Raw genomic sequence first — 25532 nt, forward strand, 5'->3', positions numbered from 1 at the left:
CTCTTGCCCCATCTTAACACGTATTCGTGTGTACAACACTGCTTGTGTCACTGATTAAATACAGGATAATTTGCTTGGTCTTCACACCAAATTCTCTCATACGATCCACGCGTTCGCCGCTCGCTGTACTCGTGGACGCCGCCATGACAGCTACCGAGGAGTCCCTTGCGGAGAGTGTAACACGGATGACTCAATACGGCACTAAAAAAGGACTACTTTCGCTTGCTGTGCGCAGGCATCGCATGACGTGATGTTACCGTATTTGGTCATTCGGAAAACTGAACACGGCGGAAAGTTGAAACCGCCACACCGGGTTGGGCAAACACTTTGTCAAGAACAGTGAAAAACACAAAACGGTGTTTTCTTCGACAACGATTTCTAAACTTTCACGGAGCAAGTTTTGGGTCATCAGTTATTTTAAAAGATGGGAGACCACCTACAACAGCAATTTCTCTCTTCTTTAAGTGGCCAGCTGCGTGCAGTCAATGGACGATCTTTAAGTACATGAGCACTAGCAGAGGAACCATACCCAGAGACTGCACAGCACCAATGAAGATAAATGCTCCATTGAAGTTGCCGCTAAGGTCATAGAAGAATCCTATAAGCATAAAAGACGAAGAGAAACGAACTGAATTATTAAAACAGGAAAAAATAGTCTGGTAATAAGAGGTGTCTTTGGCTCACTGAATTTTTTTTGTATAAAATAAAACTGTATAAAACTGTAAGAAATGTATTCGGGTTAAAGGAACACGTTGCCTTGGATCGGGCGAGTTGGTCTATGAAAAGCGTTTGAAACTGTTTGTTATATGAACATGCATTTGGTTAGAAAGATATTTTAAAAGTGGAATATAACGTTCCACACAAATATGCCTCGGATTTGCATGGTTTTCCTTGTACGTCGTGAACTAACACGGCATGCCATTTTGTGGAGTCAAGTTTTTGACTCCATAAAATGGCCGACCGTGTTAGTTCGCAAAGTAAAAGGAAAATCACGCGATTTCGAGGCATATTTGTGTGGATAATTATATCATACTTTTAAAACATCTCGCTAACCATATCGATTTCATAACAAACGAGTTCTCATGGACCAACTCGACCGTCGATTCAAGGCACCGTTTTCTTTTAATAAAACTACAACATACCTCAAATAACACAGGTAGCCTGGTTGTTATCTTGGGCAAACGAAAGGAAAACCGTACGGGGCAACACCAGTATCAGGAGCATTACTGTTTCAAGTTTGTCGGAACCATGGTCGGAACCAACAAATACAACAGCAAGTGAACCTGAACCTAACTCTACTTACCTGGAAGAAATTCAATGGCTAAGCGTAGAGCTCCTGTCTTTACCCCCAACCAGCCATATACACCGACCATCCTCTCTACACCAATGACTTGTTTGAATAGAAGATCCTGAAGACAAGTGAGGGCACCAAGGCAAAACAAAACAGAGAAAGATGACATCATCATGAGCCAATAAGTGTCAAGCCACGGAGTTGCGCAGAACATAGAAGATGATGTGACTAACATAACAAACATAAAACCCGAATAAGACTTTAATACACGGTCTACGATGAATCCTTGAATCAGTTTTGACAACAAGCTACCTACGCCCGCAACGGTGACAAATATCGCCGCATCTTCGGGAGAGAATCCTTTCGATTGAGCCATCGACACGAAGAAAAGTGTCCACATATCGATTGATACAAAGGTAGAACAATAAATAACTGCTGCTGCCCAATAACGCGGATTGCTAAGTAGATTCATATCCAAGCTGTCGACCACATACTTCCACAATGTGCTACATCGGTGGTTGGTTTCTTGCCCAGATTGATTTTCTTCTTGTTCAATCTTGTGATAATTTCTCACGAAAGATGTCCTCCTCTTATCAACAACGACCATGAGGGCGCCACATACGGTAATATGAAACGAGATTGCTCCAATGAGCAACAAGGTGCCACTCCAGCCGTACGTATCCAGGAAGAGTTGTGTCAGAGGTGCAAATAAAAGTAAACTTATGGAACCTCCTGTTTTAGAAACTCCGACGGCTGTTGCAAAATTTGTTTGAAACCGATGAGCAATTGCTGCTTTGGAGAGAACTTGTGATACTCCAAGTCCAGAACCTGTACGAAATGAATTAACGTAGCATTAATGCTTTGGACTACACCAGCAGAACTTGTTATACGGTCTTGAGAAAAGAACCAACTTACGCAGCCCGGGAATCGAACGGGCCTCGGCGATGAGAGCACCGGCGTAACTAGTCTTAGCCCAAAGACGTCAGTGATCAACAGTTAATTAGTGTATACTCGGTTGTATATCGCTAAAACGCCTCCTCTTACGAGATAAAAAAACAACTTTATAACTGGCTCTAGCCTTGGACCAATCAAAACACAGGTACAGAGTGCTTACGTCACTGAACGTTTATCCAATGAAATCATTGTATCAAATTAAATTGCTGGTTCTGTAAAACAGTGTCTGTCTATAAATACAGGCGATCAGTGTGGCTCTAGATTGGCCCCCACTAGACTGAGCCCCTGTGTTTATCCGCAAGGATAAAGGCAGGAACTTGCTTTTCAGAACCAGTGATTTCATTGGATACAATGATTTAATAGATAGACGTGGAGTGAGTTGCTTTACACATCTGTATTTTGATTGGTCCGAAATGATGTGAGTGCAGTTTACAAACATCTCATCGGACCAACCAAACAAAGCTTTCGGTTGTCAGCATGCAGTGTATACATGTGTATTGTGTGCAGTACATGTATTTGCATGTCATGCTGGTAGGATTCCACCATGTGTGAAATAATAATGTAGGTGAAAGGTGAAATTATGGACGGGGATTGACCTAGGCTGGAGGCAATATCTCTGGCGTTACTCACGAGCCTCGAAATGTGACGTCAGATGTAAAATAACAAACCTGTGAAAATTTCAGCTCAATCGGTCATCGAACTTGCGAGATAATAATGAAAAAAAAATAACCCTTGTCACACGAAGTTGTGTGCGTTTAGATGGTTGATTTCGAGAAAACTATGGCACATCAGAGGGAGCCGTTTCTCACAATGTTTTATACCATCAACCTCTCCCCATTACTCGTCACCAAGGAAGGTTTTATGCCAATAATTATTTTGAGTCAATACCAATAGTGTCCATTGCTGTAAAGTTATTCTAGACCAAACAGAAATCACTTTATTCTCTTGAATAATTTATGTTCGATGTCATCACAGCACTTACTTGCAAACACCATTAATATCAAAGCGAGCTGGACAATGCTAGATGAAAACGATCCGGCAACACACGCAGCACCGACCATGAACCCACACATCATAATTGAGACACCGGTCCCAAATCGTCGGCCAACTAGCCTGGCAAAGGGGGCTGAAGGGGAAATATAGACAAAACAACTGATGAACATTTAGTGGGAAAGCTTGCCACGTGTGAGAAGTGGAGGGGGTCAATCGTATTTTGCACTATTTATGGGGCTATTGAAAAAGAAGCTAAAACCTATACCTTCTTTCATATTTACTTTGAGTCGAGGAAGAAAAAGACAAGGCCGTGAAAATTAAAGCAAACTAGCTTCATTATTATAATTACCTGTCACTCCCGTTGTGATGCCAATTGCTGCAATTACCCAACCAGTGAGTGCCGTAGTTGTTCCAAACTGCTCCTGCAAAGTTGGAAACATTATCCCAAGTCCTTTAAAGAAACCCGTCCAGATTAAACTGACAGTCCACGCTGTCAAGACTGCAACCCACCCGTAAAGACCCCCATCTTGGCCTGGTAACTCTTGCATGATTTCTCCCTAGTCTCGTCCTGTGTGTTATCATGTGTCCGTTGTATACATGTAGTAGTAGTACTCGTGGTACTAGTTGTATATGCCACAACACTCCCTCATAACATCCAGACATATTACAAGTAGAAATAGGCCCACACTATCAATGCAGTCTCGGCAACTGTTGTTGAGCCTTTTTGTAATATTCACTGATCCATAGTGCCGTATATAATAATCTTGGCCTGGTAACTCTTGCATGGTTTCTCCCTAGTCTCGTCATGTGTGTTATCATGTGTCGGTTGTATAGTAGTAGTACTCGTGGTACTCGTTGTATATGCCACAACACTCCCTCATTACATCCAGACCTATTACAAGTAGAAATAGGCCCACACTAAAAAAATTGCTGTGCTTGTAGGTCCTTAACTTTTATCCTTTTGATCACCATCAGCCCCATGTATAGTAAACTTCAACGGCTGACGATTGCACTTTTGGTATTGTCATTGTTAAACTCCGGTTCCATTGTGTGCTGTCTGAACATTGGCCTCCACACATAGATTTTCTTGTGAATAGTAGCTGTGTATGATTCGTGGTTCGCTGAATAATGTGGCAATAACAAACTTTTATCATTTTGAACTGAATGCTTGATTTATTATCTAGAGGTAAATGCTTGAGGCCAGTAGAGTACTGTGCACGTACACCATGTAGTTTTTGTTGGAAACCGTTTGCTAACAGCCATTTATGTTACCCTTTGAAATAAAATCAGAAAATGTATAAGTTTGCTTGTTGCATAAAACTAAATTGAAGATGATGCCTGAATTGATTTTTACAATCAGAGTTGGACTCTAGACTGACGTGTTGGACTCCTTGAACACTCCAAGTGGTTCAATAGATAGTGCAATTCCAATACTTATGCTGATGTTCTCATGATGTCAGCATCAACAGGAAGTTCCAACAACTTTGTCCCCTTTTACATTTAAATATGCAAATATGGGTCACGTGGTTAATTAATTACGATGTCATGCACGCACACTATCGATATAAAGATAAGAATCTAACTTAAATATTACAAAAAGAAATATTTTTTTAGTTTTGGGGGATACAAAAAAATATTGATTTCACACGAAGGTTCGAACTCGCAGGTATCAGAGAAGTAAGCGCGACTGATGACCACTAGGCCATGAGGCCCAATGCATTATGCGAGGGTTTACATGTATTTGTATCAACAGAGGGGATTATGATCCGGCGAAATAATTCTCGTGTCATGATTTTGCGAACATTGTCACTAAATATGAACTGCTAACGCCTGTAGCTGTGTATGATTCGTGGTTCGCTGAATAATGTGGCAATAACAAACTTTTATCATTTTGAACTGAATGCTTGATTTATTATCTAGAGGTAAATGCTTGAGGCCAGTAGAGTACTGTGCACGTACACCATGTAGTTTTTGTTGGAAACCGTTTGCTAACAGCCATTTATGTTACCCTTTGAAATAAAATCAGAAAATGTATAAGTTTGCTTGTTGCATAAAACTAAATTGAAGATGATGCCTGAATTGATTTTTACAATCAGAGTTGGACTCTAGACTGACGTGTTGGACTCCTTGAACACTCCAAGTGGTTCAATAGATAGTGCAATTCCAATACTTATGCTGATGTTCTCATGATGTCAGCATCAACAGGAAGTTCCAACAACTTTGTCCCCTTTTACAATTAAATATGCAAATATGGGTCACGTGGTTAATTAATTACGATGTCATGCACGCACACTATCGATATAAAGATAAGAATCTAACTTAAATATTACAAAAAGAAATATTTTTTTAGTTTTGGGGGATACAAAAAAATATTGATTTCACACGAAGGTTCGAACTCGCAGGTATCAGAGAAGTAAGCGCGACTGATGACCACTAGGCCATGAGGCCCAATGCATTATGCGAGGGTTTACGTGTATTTGTATCAACAGAGGGGATTATGATCCGGCGAAATAATTCTCGTGTCATGATTTTGCGAACATTGTCACTAAATATGAACTGCTAACGCCTTTAACTATTAAGTAGGGTTGAAATGTAGTATCAGATGCCTTAAGGGGTTTTTGACGACGACGTTGTCGTCGTCAAAAACCCCTGTTCAATTACGCACGTTCGTCCACGGAGGACGCCACCTCGGAGTTTAAATTTGACATTTTTTCACTCTTTTCTCAAAAACTACAACACTACAGCAAGTAATTTTGTAAAGGAAGCTTTCAACTGTCAGTATCTTCAAACTGTTTAAGTTTAGTGTAATTCTGTGGACACCATGGTATGTCGTCGTCGCCAAAAACCCCTATTTTTATACGCACGTTCGTTAAACGAAAACCCTAAGCCTCCGTGTACAAAGCATATTGGTCCAGAACTCGGTTAGGAAACGAAGAAACAGAGACTGCGCTGTGGTCCAGAACATATGTAGAAAAACAAGAAAAAGATACTTGAGTAGACTCCTCTCAAGAAGTCACAACTCATGATAGGTACATACTGAATTGCATTTACCATAGAGAATGTTTAACAATAACATGGAAGTGACTGCATCCAGTTATGTTCAAACGCGTAGACTCATCTCAAGAAGTCACAACTCATGATAGGTACATACTGTATGACATTTACCAAAGAGAATATTTAACAATAACATGGAAGCGACTGCATCCAGTTATATTCAAATGAAGATTACGTGGCTAATTAATGAAGATTTTTAATTTTGTTTACATTTAGAGTAAAGCTTGTGTTCTAATCTTCAATTTGGTATATTATTTCACTCTTTTGAAGTTATGGTCTAGGAGATTAGGTTTAAAGAAAAAACGTGTGCAATTGCTATGGGTTTAAGGCAGAAACAAAGAATAAGAAAAACAAAAAAAATCTCGACAGAAACAATACCTGTTCCGACGGTAGGTCGGAACAGCTAATAACAAACCTGTGAAAATTTAGGCACAATCGGTCATCGGAGTCGGGAGAAAATAACGGGAAAACCCACTCTTGTTTCCGCACGTTTCGCCGTGTCATGACATGTGTTTAAATTAAATCCGTAACTCTCGCTATCGAGAATTGATATTGTTTTAATGTTTTCTCAAAAAGTAAAGCATTAAAGAGTAAACATTTCATGGAATAATATTTCAAGGGAGGTCGTTCACCATTACATTCTGTAAACCCTGTAAATTATTTGTAAATCTGTACCGAAAGTGTATAGGCCTTTATGGCTTTAAGTCGTGGTAAAGTTTTTATCAAACATCCATTTAAGAAAGTTGCAATCTTGGCTTTGTCTTAAGATTTAGATTAAAGAGGAATATAAGTTAACCTCACATTATTTTATACCAGATTATTTTTCCCCGTTTTAATATTCAGTTCGTTTCTCTTCGTCTTTTATGTTTTTAGGATTATTCTATGACCTTAGCGGCAATTTCGATGGAGCCTCTATCTTCATTGGTGCTGTGCAGTCTCTGGGTATGGCTCCTCTGCTAGTCCTCATGTTCGTCCACTGACTTCAACAACAGCAACTGTCCTCGTATAAGAGGGACAATTCATGAAAACGTTGTGATATTTTTTTTTATCATTAAAGATTAACCTTAAAAAATGTTGGCCCCCCATATTGACCTCTACGTCCAGGTCTACCGGAAGTGGGACCATATCCCAAGAACTTCGAAAACGATTTTCAATTTTTTTTTTCAGTTATAGTCTAACAAACAATACAGGATCGGGTCAATGGTGGCATGTACCGGCGTCGAGTATCAATACGATGCCGTTAATTACGATGATGATATTGAGCCAGAATTGGGCCAGTGCTGGCTTTCTTCCGGTCAAGCGTCATGTCCTTGCCAGTAAAGTGCCCACACTGGGCCAGTGTCGATTTTATAGAGGGAAACTATTTAAGTTAGGACGGAGGTTTGCCTGTACTTGGCCAATACCGGTTTTGTTGCGGCACACCATTTCGGCAAATTGATGAACCTTTAATGGGCCAATGCTGGTTTTGTAGCGGTGCACCATTTTGGGAAAGTGGTAGAAAACCTGCAGTGGTCCAATACTGGTTTTGCGGCACACCATTTGGGAAAACAGGCAGAAAACCTCTCATTGAGCCAATACTGGTTTTGTAGCTGCACACCATTTTTGTCAAAATGGTATTATATAGAAAACTGTTTCGGGGCCAATCATGCCAATACTGGCTTTGGCAAAACGGTAAAGAAATATGTTCTAATTACTAAACCGACTTGATATTTAAAAAGGAATTAGGCCATGCAAGTTATTGAACCCCAGGTCGATTTCACAAAGAGTTAAGACTAGTCTTATCTCGAGTTAGGAAGAGTTAATCGTCCTAACTTAGGACTAGCCATACGTTTCTTATATTTCCAAGGACTAGTCCTAAGTTAGGACTAGTCCCAACTCTCTGTGAGATCGACCCCTAATGGTACCGGCATTTTGAGAAACCGAATACTATTTTTAAAAAAATTGTTCTAAAATGTATACCTCCTTTATTTTTTTATTGGTTTTTACATAGCATTTTTAATTTAATTTATTCATTGCTGCTGTTTTTTTCATTTTTTATATATTTTTGTTTATCATGGACAACTACACTTTATTTCAATTGACTTTTTTATTGGAAAGTAATTTCATTTAAATTTAATATATTTAAAATACTTTTTGCACTTTTAGTTTATTAATAAAAACTTACGAGTTAAAATGCTGGTTAAATTTTCGTCTGATAATGAAATTTTACTTTCTGACATCTGTCTACTGTTTTTAGGCGGCACACCATTTTGGCAAAATGGTAGAAAACCTCTATTGGGCCAACACTGGTTTTGTAGCTGCACCATAGAAAACTTTTTCTGGGCCAATACTGGTTTCTAAGTGGCACACCATTTTGGCAAATAATGGTATAAAACAACTTTTTTTGTGCCAATACTGATTTGGTAACGGCCACCATTGTGCCGGCATTGAACCGACATTGGTCATAATATGCAATTTTCAAAGCATAGTGTCAAAGCTGTGGCACAAGATGGCTTAAGATTGTGAAAACAATTAAAAGCTGACAAAGTAATGTAATTTGTTGAGATTTCTTTTGCTATAAAATACCCCCCAAATTGTAGATATTAATCAATCTTGATTGTAATAATTTGGAATAACTGATAATCAATATCACAACCATGGGTACAAATTCAACGGAAGTGTAATTATGTTTATATCACTCAGAAATGTTGTACAATGTATTATCTTCTAATTTACTCTCAAGTTAGTGTGTAAACCTTTCAAGGGGCGCTTTGAACCATTACAAATAGTACATAAGACAGAGAAGGCGATGATTTTATTTTATCGCCACTCTGCCTTTATATCACCCGCCATTTTGTCAGTAGGGGGCCTACCTTCTGTTTTGCTTAAGCAAACGATCTAAAATCTTGTGCGCGCTGTTTGTTTACGTGCTTAAACCTCGTGTATATGATGTGTACATTCCTCCATGGTTTAAGCAATTATTTTTGGCTACGTTAAGCAAAAAAAATTGCTGAATTAACTCTATGTCAGATCTTTAGTCTGAGTTTTAATCAAAGATTACAGAGCGCCGCTGCGGCGCTATATAATCTTTGGTTGTAATGCGGCCAGTGATGGAGGTCTGCCCACCGGCCTCGGCGGGGATGAGACCGACTTTGGTTGGTCTCGGCCTAGCCTCGGCCTGCACGTGTAATGCCTCCCCTCTCCCCTTGGCCTCGGAGACCAAGGCCTCGGCCTCGAAGGTCATGTGCTCGATTACAACACTCAGAAGACACGCCAAACGAACACTTGGATAAGCTTCAGGTGGTAAATACATCGCCAGTATGCTGAACATGCTGACGAACATGGTAAAAAAAAAAGTCGTCTTGCAGTTCAATTCAACTCAATTCAATCAACATTTATTTCTATATTAGTGAAAAGGGAGAATAATAAACGGATTAAGTACAATTATTTAAGTCAAAGATAGTCAAGAACAGGTCAAGAAAGTAATTACTGTAAAAATGAAAGGGGAAAACAAATAATGTAATGCGTTTGATTTGGTTGAAAGTAGCCAGTTGCCCGAAATTTAAGTTGATTGCTCGTTCAGTTTTCCTAACAAACGGGTGAAAACCATTTCTCAGACAGTCCCGAATGACATAGGTGTTTTATTTTATTTTAGCGAACGTATTTACCAACAAGATACTCAAGACGCTTATTATCTTTCCGAAAGATAGGTTCTATTTGGAATAAGCATGAAATCAGCATTGCAAGTGAGGTATACACGTTTTGTCAACATACCGCACGCTGCAGGGGTGGGGCATCGCAACCGGGTTTTACAGGATGTTGGGCGTATCATTAACTAGACTCAAGTCCCAAGTCCGTGAGAGTCCTTTTATTGTCAGTCCCATCGCCTAAACGTCAGAAACTTTTGCGCGGCCGGTGTCCCAGAGAATTCTGTCCACCGGAGATTTGGTCCCCCGTTAGGGAATTTAACATGGACTGCAGGAGGATGATTCCAAGAGGGCGCTATCATAGAAGTACTTTGTACACGATTTGCCATGGGGGGGCACCGAATCTCCGGGGTGTGGGGGGGGGGGGGGACACACACACAGAATATCCTGCCACATCGGCATCCCCCACCTTGCCGCACCCCCGGACCACACTAGTTAGATTTGGTTTTATAGTCGGCACGATATGCTTCTTAGGGACCTCACGCACAAGAACGGGACTTGAATCAAGTTTAGTATCACACCTGAGACGGACTGCATAGAATCAATTTATTTCAGTATGGCGTTACAGCGCCATAAATGCACCTCCTAAAAAGTTATTAGAACAAGTCGTGCATCTGTCTCTTGGAATAGAATATCAAGATATCACAAAGTTTTCATAAATTGTCCCTCTTATACGAGGCCAGTTGCTGTTGTTGAAGTCATTCGACGATCTTTAAATACATGAGGACCAGCAGAGGTACCAAACCCAGAGACTGCACAGCACCAATGAAGATAAATGCTCCATTGAAGTTGCCGCTAAGGTAGAACAATCCTAAAAACATAAAAGACGAAGAGAAACGAACTTATTATTAAAACGGGAAAAATAACCTGGTGTGAGGTGAGTTTGGTTAACTTACATTCCTCATCAATCTAAATATTAAGACAAAGCCAAGATTGCAACTTTCTTAAATGGATATTTGATAAAAACTTTAACACGACTTAAGCAACTCAGGTGTTTAACTATCTTTCCCGTGTTGTTTGGAAACGCGAAATGGACACCGTCATTTGAATAATATTAGGCCTACTGAACGTATCAGTATTGACGCAACTATAATTCGTTTCTAGTCTGTCAATGTATTATCAATCAGTACGTTAAATCGAAACTCTATACAGCAATCCCTTGCCGATTTTGAACTCTTTGTGGGAGCAGACAATGCGGTGGTACCCGGGTTGTACTGCGCTGCCTAGCGACGGGGTTTAAGGGTTGGGCTACAAGTTCATAGAGCTGCTTAATTATGTCCACACCCACGCACAGATAAATGCTTCTTGTCCGGGGCTTATACGGTCGGGGGCTTATACGGTCGTGTTTCTTTAGACCTTTAACTTCAATAACAATACAGCTGTTGTGTATTGTGTAATCCGCACGCAATCACATCAGGGGAAAACAACAGGAAGGAATGCAATATTCCTCCAATCATAGAGAAAGGCACCAATTAAGAAGATTTGAACGAATGTAACGAAGTAGAGGGGTGCCTTTTGGATGAGTGAATAACAAAAAAGGCAAATAAAAGATGGGTTGCCTTAATTGTCTTTTTGGCGGTAGTCTTACTCCATAACGCACCAAGGGCTGTAGTACTACAACAGAGATAACAGACACAGTATACGAGACTGTGTGGGATAGGCACACCAGGCGTTTATACAGCAGCTAACAGATGCAGATGACTTGACACTAGGGAGAAATCATGCAAGAGTTACCGGGCCAAGATGGGGGTCTTTACGGGTGGGTTGCAGTCTTCACAGCGTGGACGGTCACTTTAATATGGGCGGTTTTCGTTAAAGGACTTGGGATAATGTTGCCAAGTTTGCAGGAGCAGTTTGAAACAACTACGGCACTCGCTGGTTGGGTAATTGCAGCTATTTGCACCACCACCGGAGCAGGAGGTAATGATGGGGAAATTAAGTTCTATGTCGCTTTAATTTGTCATGATTATGTCTATTTCTTCCTCAACACCAACGACTGTGGTACGCGCAATCTCCGACAACAACCTGCAACAGACTGAGGCAAATTCAAAATGAAATAATTCAACACACAATTTTGTTATTTTGACTACCATAAAGTACGCTCCGTATAATATGCAAACCTTGGATCACTCTAGATCACCGAAGCAGTTCTACCTCGAAAGTTTCCTCACTAATTATTAGGTGTTCGGCCAACAAGAAAAGCTTGTACAAACTTAAAACTTGCTATGTACATAGGCAATAGTGAGTGGAAGAAACCGCCAAACTAAAAATCAATGCAAAACACAAAAATATGTTTCCCGTGCGAAGATTCGAACTCGCATGTATCAGTGAAGTAAGCGCGACTGATGACCACTAGACTATGAGGGCCAATAGAATAATCGAGGGTTTACATGTACATGTATGTATTTCAACAGAGGGGATTATGATCCGGCGAAATAATTCTCGTGTCATGATTTTGCGAACATTGTCACTAAATATGAACTGCTAACGCCTTTACCTATTAAGTAGGGTTGAAATGTAGTATTTGATGCCTTTAGGGGTTTTTGACGAGGACGTCGTCGTCGTCAAAAACCCCTATTCAACTACGCACGTTCGTCCACTAAGAAAACACCTCGGAGTCTAAATTTGACATTTTTTCACTCATTTCTCAAAAACTACAACACCACAGCAAGTAATATTTTATAACTATTAAGTAGGGTTGAATTGTAGTATTAGATTGCCTTAAGGGGGTTTTTGACGACGACGTCGATGTCGTCAAAAACCCGCCTATCTAATTACGCACGTTCGTTTTAACGAAAACCCATGCACAGAGTAATTGGTCCAGAACGCGGTTAGAAAAACAAGGACAAATTTAACGCACGTTCTAACGAAAATCCCAAACCTCCGTACTTTGTGCGTGTACAGAGTAACGTGTCCAGAACGCGGGTAGAACACAAAATAGTATAGACTCCTCTCAAGAAGTCAACAACTCATTGAGGTACATACTGTGTTGTATTACCAAAGAGAATGTTTCACAATAACATGAAAGTGACTGCATCAAAATTACAAATTAAAAAACTCAAATGAAGACCACTTGGTTAATTAATGAAGAATTTTTACACTTTTTTGTTAGAGTAAAGCTTATGTTCTAAGCTTCAATTTGATATATGATTTAACTATTTTATCCTCATACTTTAGGAGTAGGGGCCTGAACAAAAACGCTGTACAAACGCTATGGGGTTTTAGGCGGAAACAAAGCATAATAATAATAAAAACTAGACATTAGGTGTTTGTGAACAAACACAAAGCTGTTCCGTGTTGTTTTGCTTTGATTATGTGTTAACATTACCAAGGAGTCTATAACTGAAAAAAGTTGGAAAAATACTGTACAGTGTCTTGAGTTACGGTGCCACTTCATGGGGTCACGGTAACCTAAGGCTAATCTCTAACGCCCAAGGAGTCTGTAACTGTAAAAAGTTAGAAAATCGGTTGTGTAGTTCTTGAGATATGGTCCCACTTCCGGTTGACCCGGAAGTAGAGGTCAACTTGAGGTCACGGTTTTTCAAAGTTTATTTATAACGCCTAAGGGGTCTAAAACTAAAGAAAGTTTGAAAATCAGTTGTGTAGTACTTAAGATATGGTCCCACTTCCGGTTGACCCGGATTTAGAGGTCAACTTGAGGTCACGGTTTTTCATAGTTTATTTTTAACGCCTAAGGGGTCTAAAACTGAAAAAAGTTTGAAAATCAGTTGTATAGTACTTGAGATATGGTCCCACTTCCGGTTGACCCGGATGTAGAGGTCAACTTGAGGTCACGGTTTTTCAAAGTTTATTTTTAACGCCTAAGGGGTCTAAAACTGAAAAAAAGTTTGAAAATCGGTTGTATAGTACTTGAGATATGGTCCCACTTCCGGTTGACCTGGAAGTAGAGGTCAACTTGAGGTCACGGTTTTTCAAAGTTTATTTATAACGCCTAAGGGGTCTAAAACTAAAGAAAGTTTGAAAATCAGTTGTATAGTACTTAAGATATGGTCCCACTTCCGGTTGACCCGGATGTAGAGGTCAACTTGAGGTCACGGTTTTTCAAAGTTTATTTTTAACGCCTAAGGGGTCCCAAACTGAAAAAAGTTTGAACATCGGTTGTATAGTACTTGAGATATGGTCCCACTTCCGGTTGACCTGGAAGTAGAGGTCAACTTGAGGTCACGGTTTTTCAAAGTTTGTTTATAACGCCTAAGGGGTCTATAACTTAAAATAGTTTGAAAATCGGTTGTATAGTACTTGAGATATGGTCCCACTTCCGGTTGACCCGGAAGTAGAGGTCAACTTGAGGTCACGGTTTTTCAAAAATCTCCAATCCCCAAGGAGTCTTTAACTACAAGCAGGGTAGAAATCGGCCGAGTACTTCTTGAGATATGGTGCTACAAAGGTTTCCCAATTAAATATGCAAATGAGGGTCACGTGGTTAATTAATTAAGAATTTTTACATTTTTTAACATTTTAAGTAAAGCTTATGTTCTAAGCTTCAATTTGGTATAATAAACTCACTCTTTCGTATTATAATTTAGGAGATTATGCTTTAAAAAAAACGTGTACAAATGCAATGGGGTTTTGGCGAGAAACAAAGAATAATAATAATAATAATAATAATAAAAATCTCGACAAAAACAATACCTGTTCCGACGGTAGGTCGGAACAGCTAATAATAAAAATCTCGACGAAAACAATACCTGTTCCGACGGTAGGTCGGAACAGCTAATAATAATAATAATAAAAACAAAATAATAAAAATCTCGACGAAAACAATACCTGTTCCGACGGTAGGTCGGAACAGCTAATAATAAAAATCTCGACGAAAACAACACCTGTTCCGACGGTAGGTCGGAACAGCTAATAATAAAAATCTTGACAAAAACAATACCTGTTCCGACTTCTAAGTCGGAACAGCTAATAATAAAAATCTTGACAAAAACAATACCTGTTCCGACTTCTAAGTCGGAACAGCTAATAATAATAATAAAATTAATAAAAATCTTGACAAAAACAATACCTGTTCCGACTAAGTCGGAACAGCTAATAATAAAAATCTTGACAAAAACAATACCTGTTCCGACTAAGTCGGAACAGCTAAAAATTAACGACACGTTGTAGAAAAATTCATCTTTATGGTTCAATGTTTTTGAACTACGTCATCACGTAACGCCCTACCGAACACCGTATTTTTGTAATTAACAAAAATTCTATGTCTATTTAATGATTTGATCTTTCTATATCTTACTCCATTAGGTCTTTTTGCCGGACTAGTTGGCCGACGATTTGGGACCGGTGTCTCCATTATGATGTGTGGGTTCATGGTCGGTGCTGCGTGTGTTGCTGGATCGTTTTCATCTAGCATTGTCCAGTTCGCTTTGATATTAATGGTGTTTGCAAGTAAGTAATGTGATGACATCGAACATAAATTATTCGAGAGCATAAAGGGATTTCTGTTTGGTCTAGATTAACTCTAAACAAGGAAATATAAAAAAAATTCTTGCAAAGTAACATTTTATTTTCTGCCCGGTAAAACTCAAACAGAACTTTATTGTCTGACTGACTGGCTGTATGCTGCTTACCCAGTGATAATCTACCTGCTGGAGTTCTGTCCTCCTTATTGGAAATTAACAAGGACCGGAGGAGGAGGATTCAAAAGAGGGCGCTATCAGAAGAAGGATGGAGGGACAGAAGCTCCGTATTATGATTGTAACAAGTTCTGGTGTGTAGTCACTGATTAGCAAATGTACTGTTAACTCGTTTCACACAGGTTCGGGACTTGGACTATCACAGGTACTCGCCAAAACAGCAATTGCTCATCGGTTTTCAAGACCGTATAACAAGTTCTGCTGGTGTAGTCCAAAGCATTAATGCTACGTTAATTCATTTCGTACAGGTTCTGGACTTGGAGTATCACTTGTTCTCTCCAAAGCAGCAATTGCTCATCGGTTTCAAACAAATTTTGCAACAGCCGTCGGAGTTTCTAAAACAGGATCTTCCATAAGTTTACTTTTATTTGCACCTCTGACACAACTCTTCCTGGATACGTACGGCTGGAGTGGCACCTTGTTGCTCATTGGAGCAATCTCGTTTCATATTACCGTATGTGGCGCCCTCATGGTCGTTGTTGATAAGAGGAGGAAATCTGAAGTTAGAGATTATGACAAGATTGAACAAGAAGAAAATCAATCTGGGCAAGAAACCAACCACCGATGTAGCACATTGTGGAAGTATGTAGTCGACAGCTTGGATATGAATCTACTTCGCAATCCGCGTTACTGGGCAGCAGCAGCAATTTATTGTTCAACCCGTACAACCCTCGATATGTGGGCATTTTTCTTCGTGTCAATGGCTCAGTCGAAAGGATTCTCTCCCGAAGATGCGGCGATATTTGTCACCGTTGCGGGCGTAGGTAACTTGTTGTCAAAACTGATTCAAGGATTCATCGTAGACCGTGTATTCAAGTCTTATTCGGGTTTCATGTTTGTTATGTTAGTCACATCATCTTCTATGTTCTGCGCAACTCCGTGGCTTGACACTTATTGGCTCATGATGATGTCATCTTTCTCTGTTTTGTTTTGCCTTGGTGCCCTCACTTGTCTTCAGGATCTTCTATTCAAACAAGCCATTGGTGTAGAGAGGATGGTCGGTGTATATGGCTGGTTGGGGGTAAAGACAGGAGCTCTACGCTTAGCCATTGAATTTCTTCCAGGTAAGAAGAGTTTGTTTCAGTTTAACTTGTTATTGTAGTAGTACTTTCAAACAATAGCTAAAACAACTCGACACCTATGTTGATTGAGTTATGTTATAGTTTTATTAACAATATTACATTTCCTACAGTTTTATACTTTTTAAGATGTTCTGTTAACCAAAAGACACGTGCAGCTCACATAACCAGATTACTCGTTTCCGTCTATATATTCAGTTCGTTTCTCTTCGTCTTCCATGTATGTAGGATTGATGTATGACCTTAGCGGCAACTTCAATGGAGCATTTATCTTCATTGGTGTTGTGCAGTCTCTGGGTATGGTTCCTCTGCTAGTGCTCATGTACTTAAAGATCGTCCATTGACTGTATGCAGCTGGCCACTTAAATGACTTCAACAACAGGCGCGTCTGGCCACGTAAAGAAGAGAGAGAAAATTGCTGATGTAATACAAAGGTGGTCTCTCATTGGTTAATTATTTTTCAAATGTATTCAAAGCCATTTGACCCTTTCGGTACAGAAAAAGAAAAAAAAGTTCACAGATTTACAAATAATTTACAGGGTTTACAGAAGGTAATGGTAAAAGACTTCTCTTTAAATATTAGTCCATGAAATGCTTTAATTTTTGAGAAAACAGTAAAACAATATCAATTCTCGATAGCGAGAATTACGGATTTATTTTAAACACATGTCATGACACGGCAAAACGTGTGGATACAAGGATGGGTTTTCCCGTTATTTTCTCCCGACTCGATGAGCCTAAATTTGCACAGGTTTGTTATTTTGTATAGAAGTTGTGATACACAGAGTATGGGCCTGTTTACCAAAAGGGTCCAATGGCTTTAAGGCACTGGACACGTTTGGTAATTGTCAAAGACCAGTATTCTCACTTGGTACTCCCATTATAAATGCATAATTTTGGGCTCAGTTGGTCATCGAAGTTGCAAGAGAAAAGCACAACTTGGTGTCCTTTTAGATGCATAATAAGAGGCTTCAGCAAACCTATTTTTTTATTTTAACTGAGAAATAACGTCTTTTCTCAAAAACTATGTTACTTTAGAGGGAGCCGTTTCTCACATTTATTTTTACTATCAACAGCTCTCTCCATTACTCGTTTCCAAGTAAGTTTTAATGCTAATTACCCCCTAGTGAACAATGCATATCTTTAATACAGACGTTTTAATCTTGTTCACCGTTTAATGCAGACGATACTCCACTATATTATTTGTCCTTTTTAAGACACTGGACACTATTGGAATTTGTCAAAGACCAGTCTTCCCACTTGGTGTATCTCAACATATGCATAAATAACAAACCTGTGAGAATTTTAGCTCAATTGATCATCGAAGTTGCGAGATAACAATTAAATAAAAATAAAAAACGACTGTCACAAGGAACTTGTGTGCTTTCAGATGCTTGATTTCGAGACCTGAAGTTCTAAACTTGAGGTCTCGAAATCAAATTCACGGAAAATTACTTCTTTCTCAAACAGTACGTCACTTCAGAGGGAGCCGTTTCTCACAATATTTTTCAACTATCAACCTCTCCCCATTACTCGTTACCAAGTAAGGCTGTATCCTAATAATTATTTTGCATAATTACCAATAGTGTCCACTGCCTTTAACCCGATACGATTCTTAGCCAAGATGCGGCCATTTCAGCTGTAGAAAACTGTATTAATGATATTCGTACAGTGTTGATGTGAATTTCCCGGTAACAATTTGTAAGTGTTAATTTAGTAAAGTCCATAATTGTATTGTTCATCTTTTGATATAGAATTGCAGAAGCAGATTGGTTCAAGCTTTAATAATTGCTTTCTTTAAATCCTTGTGATGAATCCGAGTGCTTAGTTTCTTTAATCTTCTTTTGGAAACAATTGTCTGTTCATTTTCGTATAATCTTTCCGTAAGCCATCGATTGCATTTTATTCAATCTTTCCGGAAACCTCTGATTGTGTGTTTTATTTAAATACCCTTCTTGTATCTTTGATTTGATTATTGAGTAATTTAATTATGTATTTATATTTTAATTATCTATTTCATTATTTGTTGTTCTATAGTTTACCTGCTCCTCGCTGAGTGCGAATAAAACTTCCGGGTCGAACAAACACAATTTTGTCCACGTCTTTCATTGTTTCATCAACACCGTGACAAGTTATCTAATTGGTGTAAAGAAATCATCCATAACAGACAATGGGCCAGATAAATAAAAACTAGCATTTGCTAGTCTTTTACTTAAATCCTTATAAATAAAAGTAAGCCTTAATATTGCTAGTAATTGGTCGAACTAGTAGGTAAAATCAATGCTTGAGGGACTCTTCTTATTGAGATGTAAATAAAACCGACATTTTACTATTACCTGATAGTTTCACAAGATACTGGGCCGTAAAATGTCGATAAGTTTAAGATCAGGCATGAGAATTTGCTCAAATCTCTATAAATAACCTTTTACTGGAAAAAAAACATCATTAACTTGAACGGATTAGTACAATAGCGGGGTATTCAGGAGTATAACAATAGAGGCATGGACTCATAGATCAATAGCGATTAACTGAAACGCAGGCGGGGCAGTTTCCACTTAGTCAAGTTTTTGATGGCGGCGGTGGCTATATGAGGAAACAGCCAGCCTCCCCACGCCAGAGCTCCAGAGATTGGTTCTTTTAAAGCAATTAAAGTACACAACAAATTTATAAGTAACATTTACAGTTGGATCATTAGGCCAAGGGAAAAATAACCCTTTAATACTGACGCGATACCGAGCCATAAAAATATATGCAACACTGTTGTTTAAGTAAAATCTCAAGCTCCTCATGCAGTAGCTTGTAAAAATACAAGAAATTGCTATACAGTATGTTAGTAAAATGTCGTTTTTATTTATATGTCTATAAGTGAAAGGTAATCAAGTGAGCAAAATGTTCATGCCTGATCTTTTACTTTTCAGTCTTCTCGCTTCTTGGACCTTTAAGTTGATAAGTAATTGCTAGTTTTTGTTTATCTGGCCCATTGTTTACTTTCTAACAATAAGTTGTGTTTGTTTTTGCCCAAGGCCAAAATGTTACAAACATTGGGTGACAGATCCTTTTCATCGGCTGTCCCCAAACTATGGAATGAACCTCTCTCGGCGGGTTTAAACCACTAGTTGAAAACCTCTTCACCACACATTGATTCCCTTTTTTAACAATCTCAATCCATTGATATTTTTAAGCGAACATTTGAGACTTTTCTTTTTAATCATGCTTTCATCTAACTGTGCTTGTATATTTATTACGATTAAAACACACATTTATTACAAACACAGAAACACACTTTCATTTTTACATTGAAACTTTCAAATAAATGAGAAATTAAAATAAGTTACACAACTGCACTATAAGAGGTGTTGCTGGCTGTGACTGCTGTATGCGCCGTAGCACCTTGTAAATTATAAGGTGCTAAATAATTGGTTCTCAAAATTAATCACTGCAATTACCTATCTTTCTGAAAATTTGTATATACTCAGCGCCTTGAATACCTTGTTTGGTAGATACGTGCGCTTTATAAGACTTCGATATTATTATTATTATTATATGGTACGCCGATCCAAGTACAGGGTGAGTCAAGAAGAAGTTGACCGGGATTGGTGGTTGGTGGTGTTTTTAAAAACAAACAAACAAATGACACTCGAAAGCTAAGCGAAGCATATTATTCAACAAGCACTCTGTCCTGCTTATTAGAAAACAAGGAATGAAATAATTGATCATCCCTAAGAGGAGTTAATGTCTACATGTATTTTACTCAAGGTACTCATTTTGCAAGCTTTCCACGGAAACAAAAGAACAACTTTTAATTGCTACTTACTCCGATGATTGTATTGAGTCAAGCATTATCATTCCATGGGCAGCCACAACCACGAGTACTTTCAGTAAAACCACTCCATGGTAAAACAAGCTAAACTTCTCTTAAAGGGAAGGGACACTATTGGTAATTGTCACAGACCAGTGTTCTCACTTGGTGTATCTCAACATATTATGTATAAAATAACAAACCTGTGAAAATTTGAGGTCAATTGGTCATCGGAGTTGAGAGAAAATGATGAAAGAAAAAACATCCTTGTTCGACGAATTTGTGTGCTTTCAGATAGGAATAAACGACTTCTAGCTGGAAGTCTTTTGTTATTTTCGTGAGAAATTACCTCCATTTCAAAATCTATTCTTCTTCAGAGGGAGCCGTTTCTCACAATGTTTTATACTATCAACAGATATCCAATGCTCATTGCCAAGTCAGTTTTAAAGTTAATATTTGTTTTGACTAAATACCAAACGTGTACCTTCACTTTAAAAAAAATCAATTTGTTTCATTATTTTGTCAGATAAGTAGGAAAGAATGCTTGCTTATTTATTATGTGCATCACCGGGGTTTTGAGTAACAGTTGTTGTTCAACTTATTTTTTAGTCTGTACACAAGAAACAACAAGAGAAATGTCATGAAATGATGGTTGATTTCGAGACCTCAAGTTCTAAACTTGAGGTCGCGAAATCAAACTCGTGGAAAATTACTCCTTTCTCCAAAACTATGGCACTTCAGAGGGAGCGGTTTCTCACAATGTTTTATACCATCTACCTCTCCCCATGGCTTGTCACCAAGAAAGGTTTTATGCGAATAATTATTTTGAGTAATTACCAATAGTTTCCACTGCCTTTAATTCTAGCGTTTTGTGAAATCTTTGTCATTATCATCTCACTCACCATGTTTTTTCCTTCCTCTCTTTCACCATCCTCTGGACTAGGCTGTGTCCACGACATCGTAAAGACCATGATTCCACTTATCATTTTCCAGCTGTACCTGGGGCAAAGTTGAAACTTCAACCAACCAAGTTGATCTCGCAAACCGAAATCTCCAGTTCCCGTCAGTTGTAGCAGAGAATGTGTTCTATGGAGTGTTTAGTCTACGTGCAAGCTCAACAACAAGACCGTGGTTCAACTGCGAGGTCAAAATAGTCCAGCGTGGTCAGTGCCGATTGTTCATTTCTCCTGCACGGTCGAAAAAGATGTTCTGAAACTCATTTTTTTTGTCTGTTTGTTTCTCTCAGTTCTGGATGTCAAGACAGGTTGTCGTAGTTCGCCTAAAATATGTCAAGATAGTAAGCAAACTACAGAGACAAGTTCTGTGAATGAATTGTCTTTGCTGAATCCTTCCTCAGAAGTTATAAAGTGAGTGGTCAATAGTCCAGTCAGCCCGTCGTCCATCTTGCCCGCCGCCCCGTACAAAACTACATAACAAACGTGGCATTGCTCTATTCTCCGCTGCCATGCAGCATTTCGCTAGTGTACCATAAATACCTCGTTTGCATACATAACGAGGCAAAATCTGCATACGTAACAATGCCACATTCCCTTGCTTCAGAGACGCGCTGAATACAAATTAAGGCATGGCTGTACACCTTTGGTACGTCAAAGACCAGTATTCTCACCTGGGCCCAATTTCATAGAGCTGCTAAGCACAACAATTTGCTTAGCATGAAATTTCTTCCCTGCCAAAAAAAGGATTTACCAACCGAATTTCCATTTGTTGCATAACAAAAATTGCTTGTTACTTGTATTCATCAGCTGTTTGCTTAGCCTTAAAATCATGTGGAAATTTGGTTGGTAATCCTGTTTTTATCAAGGAAGAAATTTCATGCTAAGCAAATTGTTGTGCTTAGCAGCTCTATGAAATTGGGCCCTGGTGTATCCCAACATATCCATACAATAACAATCTGCGCAAATTTTGACTCAATTGGTCGTCGAAGTTGCAAGAGAATAATGAAAGAAAAACACCTTTGTTGCATTAATTTGTGTTCTTTCAGATGCATGATAAAAAGTCTTTTATATTTGAGTGAGAAATTATCTCTTGCCAAAAAAAAAAGCCACGTTAGTTCAGAGGGATTCGTTTCTCACAATTATTTATACCATCAACAGCTCTACATTGCTCGTTACCAAGTGAGGTGTTATGCTTTGAGTAATTGCAAATAGTGTCCAGGTCTTTAACTAGATTTCATGAAAGTTTAAATTAGATCTTGGTTGCTGTAGAGACGCAACTCACTGCCTTTTATGAGTTGGGGCCTGTCATGCTGGTCCAAGGTTGTCCCTTTCTTGTTCAGAAAGGGACGACATAATATCTAAGACAGAATCATTATGTCAAGACAGAAGCTAGCCCACCTTGTTGGGCTGTAAATGACTCTCTTTTAAAACCGGTCTCACAGCCGCCATTATGTGACTGTGATGAGACCGATGTTAAAAGAGAGTCATTTACAGCTCAACAAGATGGGCTAGACAGAAGCAATAATTATAACTGAAACTTCATTTAGAAACTACACCAAGAGAAAGTTTTTTTTTATTTTGTACCTTGACACCATAATACAGGCATTATACCATGTTAACAAGCCACTTTGAAATTTGGTGGACACAATAAATAACATTAAGTTTGGGTAAGTTGTCTTTATACATCCAAAGCAAGCTGTTTATTCCTATAGTAGCCATCATATCTCAAAAAGTCTGTTGTCTCGGATTTTAAAGAGAGTCTGCTCTAAAAAACACAATACTTACTTTTGTTTGTAATATTTCCTTACAACTTATCTATAGAAAATATGTCTTAGTCTGTACTTAAATAATGATGTCATTGTCTATTAATAACCCAATCACCCCTAAAAGCATTATCACATTATTGAGTGTAAATAAATACGGTATTAATAATGAAAGTATGACCTCTGAAAACTAACAGGGCTCGAATTTAAACCAGAAACACAGGCCAGAGGCCAGTAGCTTTAGTACTGGGCCAGTAAATCCATGACTGGAAAAGTCCAGCTGCCTTAAGTGTTTTTTGTTTGTTTTGTTTGCTTTTTTTTCTCTAATTGAATAGCACTCAAATAACTCACGGTGTAAAACATTCAACAGAAATATGTTCAAATGATGAATGACACCTTTCAATTCTATTGAAAATGAAGTATGATTTTGGGTTGAACAAAGACAAATTGAGTAGAGTGGGCTGCGAACCAACGGCCTCATAATTAACGTGCCGACGCTCTACCAACTGAGCTGTCTAAAGCTCTATGTTGGTGGTATCCCTCTTTTTTTCCCCCCTTTTTTTTAAGTATGCATAACCACACCCATCTCTTAATAACACAGTGGGTCTTGGTGCTAATTAGATACATGTGAAACTGTGTCTCTAAATTTTCTTATTTTGATTCTGGTCATGTAAAATAATTTTTGGTCCAGTCAACATTTTGAGCAACTAGACCTGCTGTTTTGTGTATTTTACCCCCAAATTCGAGCCCCGTTGTCAAGTGGTCTTTGTGGAGCCACCATAAAGGTTTGCGATAACACAATGTAATGACTATCTCTAATGAGTTGGGGTGGTTCTGAAAAGAACCGTTGGCTTCTCTCCCCATCTCTCTTTCTCTCGGTGAGCTAAGATGCTTCTGAAAAGAACCAGTGGTTTTAAAGGAACACGTTGCCTTGGATCGGACGAGTCGGTCTATAAAAAGCGTTTGAAACCGTTTGTTATGAAATGCATATGGTTGGATAGATGTTTTAAAAGTAGAATATAATGATCCACACAAGTATCACTCAAAATTGCAAGGTTTTCCTTTTACGTCGCGAACTAACACGGTCGGCCATTTATGAATGGCCGATCGACCGTGTCAGTCGACGGGGTAAAAGGAAACCCGTGCAATTTTCAGGCGTGTTTGTGTGGATCATTGTAAATGGCCGACCGGGTTTGTCGACGAGGTAAAGGAAAAACAGACAATTTCATGGCATGTATGTGTAGATCATTGTATTCTACTTTTACACCATCTTTCTACCCATATACATTTTATAACAAACGGTTACAAACGCTTTTCAAAGACCAACTCGACCGATCCAAGTGTTCCTTGAAACCATGGAGCAATTTAAACAAGGCTTCCCTGTTCACTAAATCTCATCGGCAGAACTTAAGCAGCAAACAGCAACAGACTTTACCATTCTCCTGAAGACGACCAGAGCAAACTGATCGAAACGTTGAGTTGTCAACTACCAGGGCCCAATTTATTAGAGCTGCTAAGCACACAAATTTTGCTCAGCATGAAATTTCTTCGTTGATAAAAACAGGATTACCAACCAAATTTCCATTTGTTGCAAGTTGCTTGCTTACTGGTATTCAGCTGTTGTTTGCTTAAATCCCGAAAACCACATGATGGAAGTTTGGTTGGTAATCCTGTTTTTAATCCAAATTGTGCATGATGCCTTCACAAACCTCACAATCGTGTTTCCACAAAGCAATTTCAAATATTACTGAGAAATAACTTTAAAATAATATCACCACCAGTTTCAACGTAAATATAGCTCTTCCTCCAATCTATATAAAATTAAACATTACACCCAAAACAACTTGAGGCATATGTTATCATATTTTTGTCTTCTGTTTCTAAAGGGGGCAATCTTACGATACCAGAAACCCAAGACAAAAGTTGCTTGAAAAAAACTTCCAATAAACTGCTGATTAAATTCCATATTGTATTGCACTTAAATAGAGCACATCTTAATCACCTTAAATATTTAAAATAATCATTCCTTTTTTTAATCTGATAGATACATGTTTATTTAACACCCCTTCAACTTTTAGATTTTAAAATAAATATTTATTTTCGTTATGATAGTTTATTTAACCATATTCTACAATATTATACCTGCTCTACTTTATTTTCTAGAAATATCGGTAAAAACTAAAAGCAACTGTTACATAATAGACCTTATGCGCATGACATCATTTGCGTAGGGCACAATCGCCTAGAGGTGCAATGGGAGACTTTCCAACGCTAGGTGGCAGCAGACCACAAGGGATATA

General features: G+C 38.7%; 2 protein-coding genes across 2 annotated transcripts; one reads left to right on the plus strand and one right to left on the minus strand.

The window, feature by feature from the left end:
* Positions 1 to 247: 247 nt before the first annotated feature.
* Positions 248 to 4196, minus strand: LOC117296550 (monocarboxylate transporter 12-like). The gene is made up of 4 exons (XM_033779532.1): positions 3588 to 4196; positions 3228 to 3371; positions 1304 to 2119; positions 248 to 598 (listed from the first exon to the last, which is right to left on the minus strand). The coding sequence occupies exons 1-4, from the start codon at positions 3784 to 3786 to the stop codon at positions 483 to 485; spliced, it is 1275 nt and encodes a 424-aa protein (XP_033635423.1). The 5' UTR covers positions 3787 to 4196; the 3' UTR covers positions 248 to 482.
* Positions 4197 to 11486: 7290 nt separating this feature from the next.
* On the plus strand, positions 11487 to 18780 carry LOC117296723 (monocarboxylate transporter 12-like). The gene is made up of 5 exons (XM_033779767.1): positions 11487 to 11898; positions 15244 to 15387; positions 15884 to 16699; positions 16943 to 17011; positions 18752 to 18780. Exons 1-5 carry the CDS (start codon positions 11700 to 11702, stop codon positions 18778 to 18780), a joined length of 1257 nt encoding a protein of 418 aa, XP_033635658.1. The 5' UTR covers positions 11487 to 11699.
* Positions 18781 to 25532: the final 6752 nt, after the last annotated feature.

The sequence above is a fragment of the Asterias rubens genome, chromosome 11, assembly GCF_902459465.1.
Source record: "Asterias rubens chromosome 11, eAstRub1.3, whole genome shotgun sequence".
NCBI classification, from domain to species: Eukaryota; Metazoa; Echinodermata; class Asteroidea; order Forcipulatida; family Asteriidae; genus Asterias; species Asterias rubens.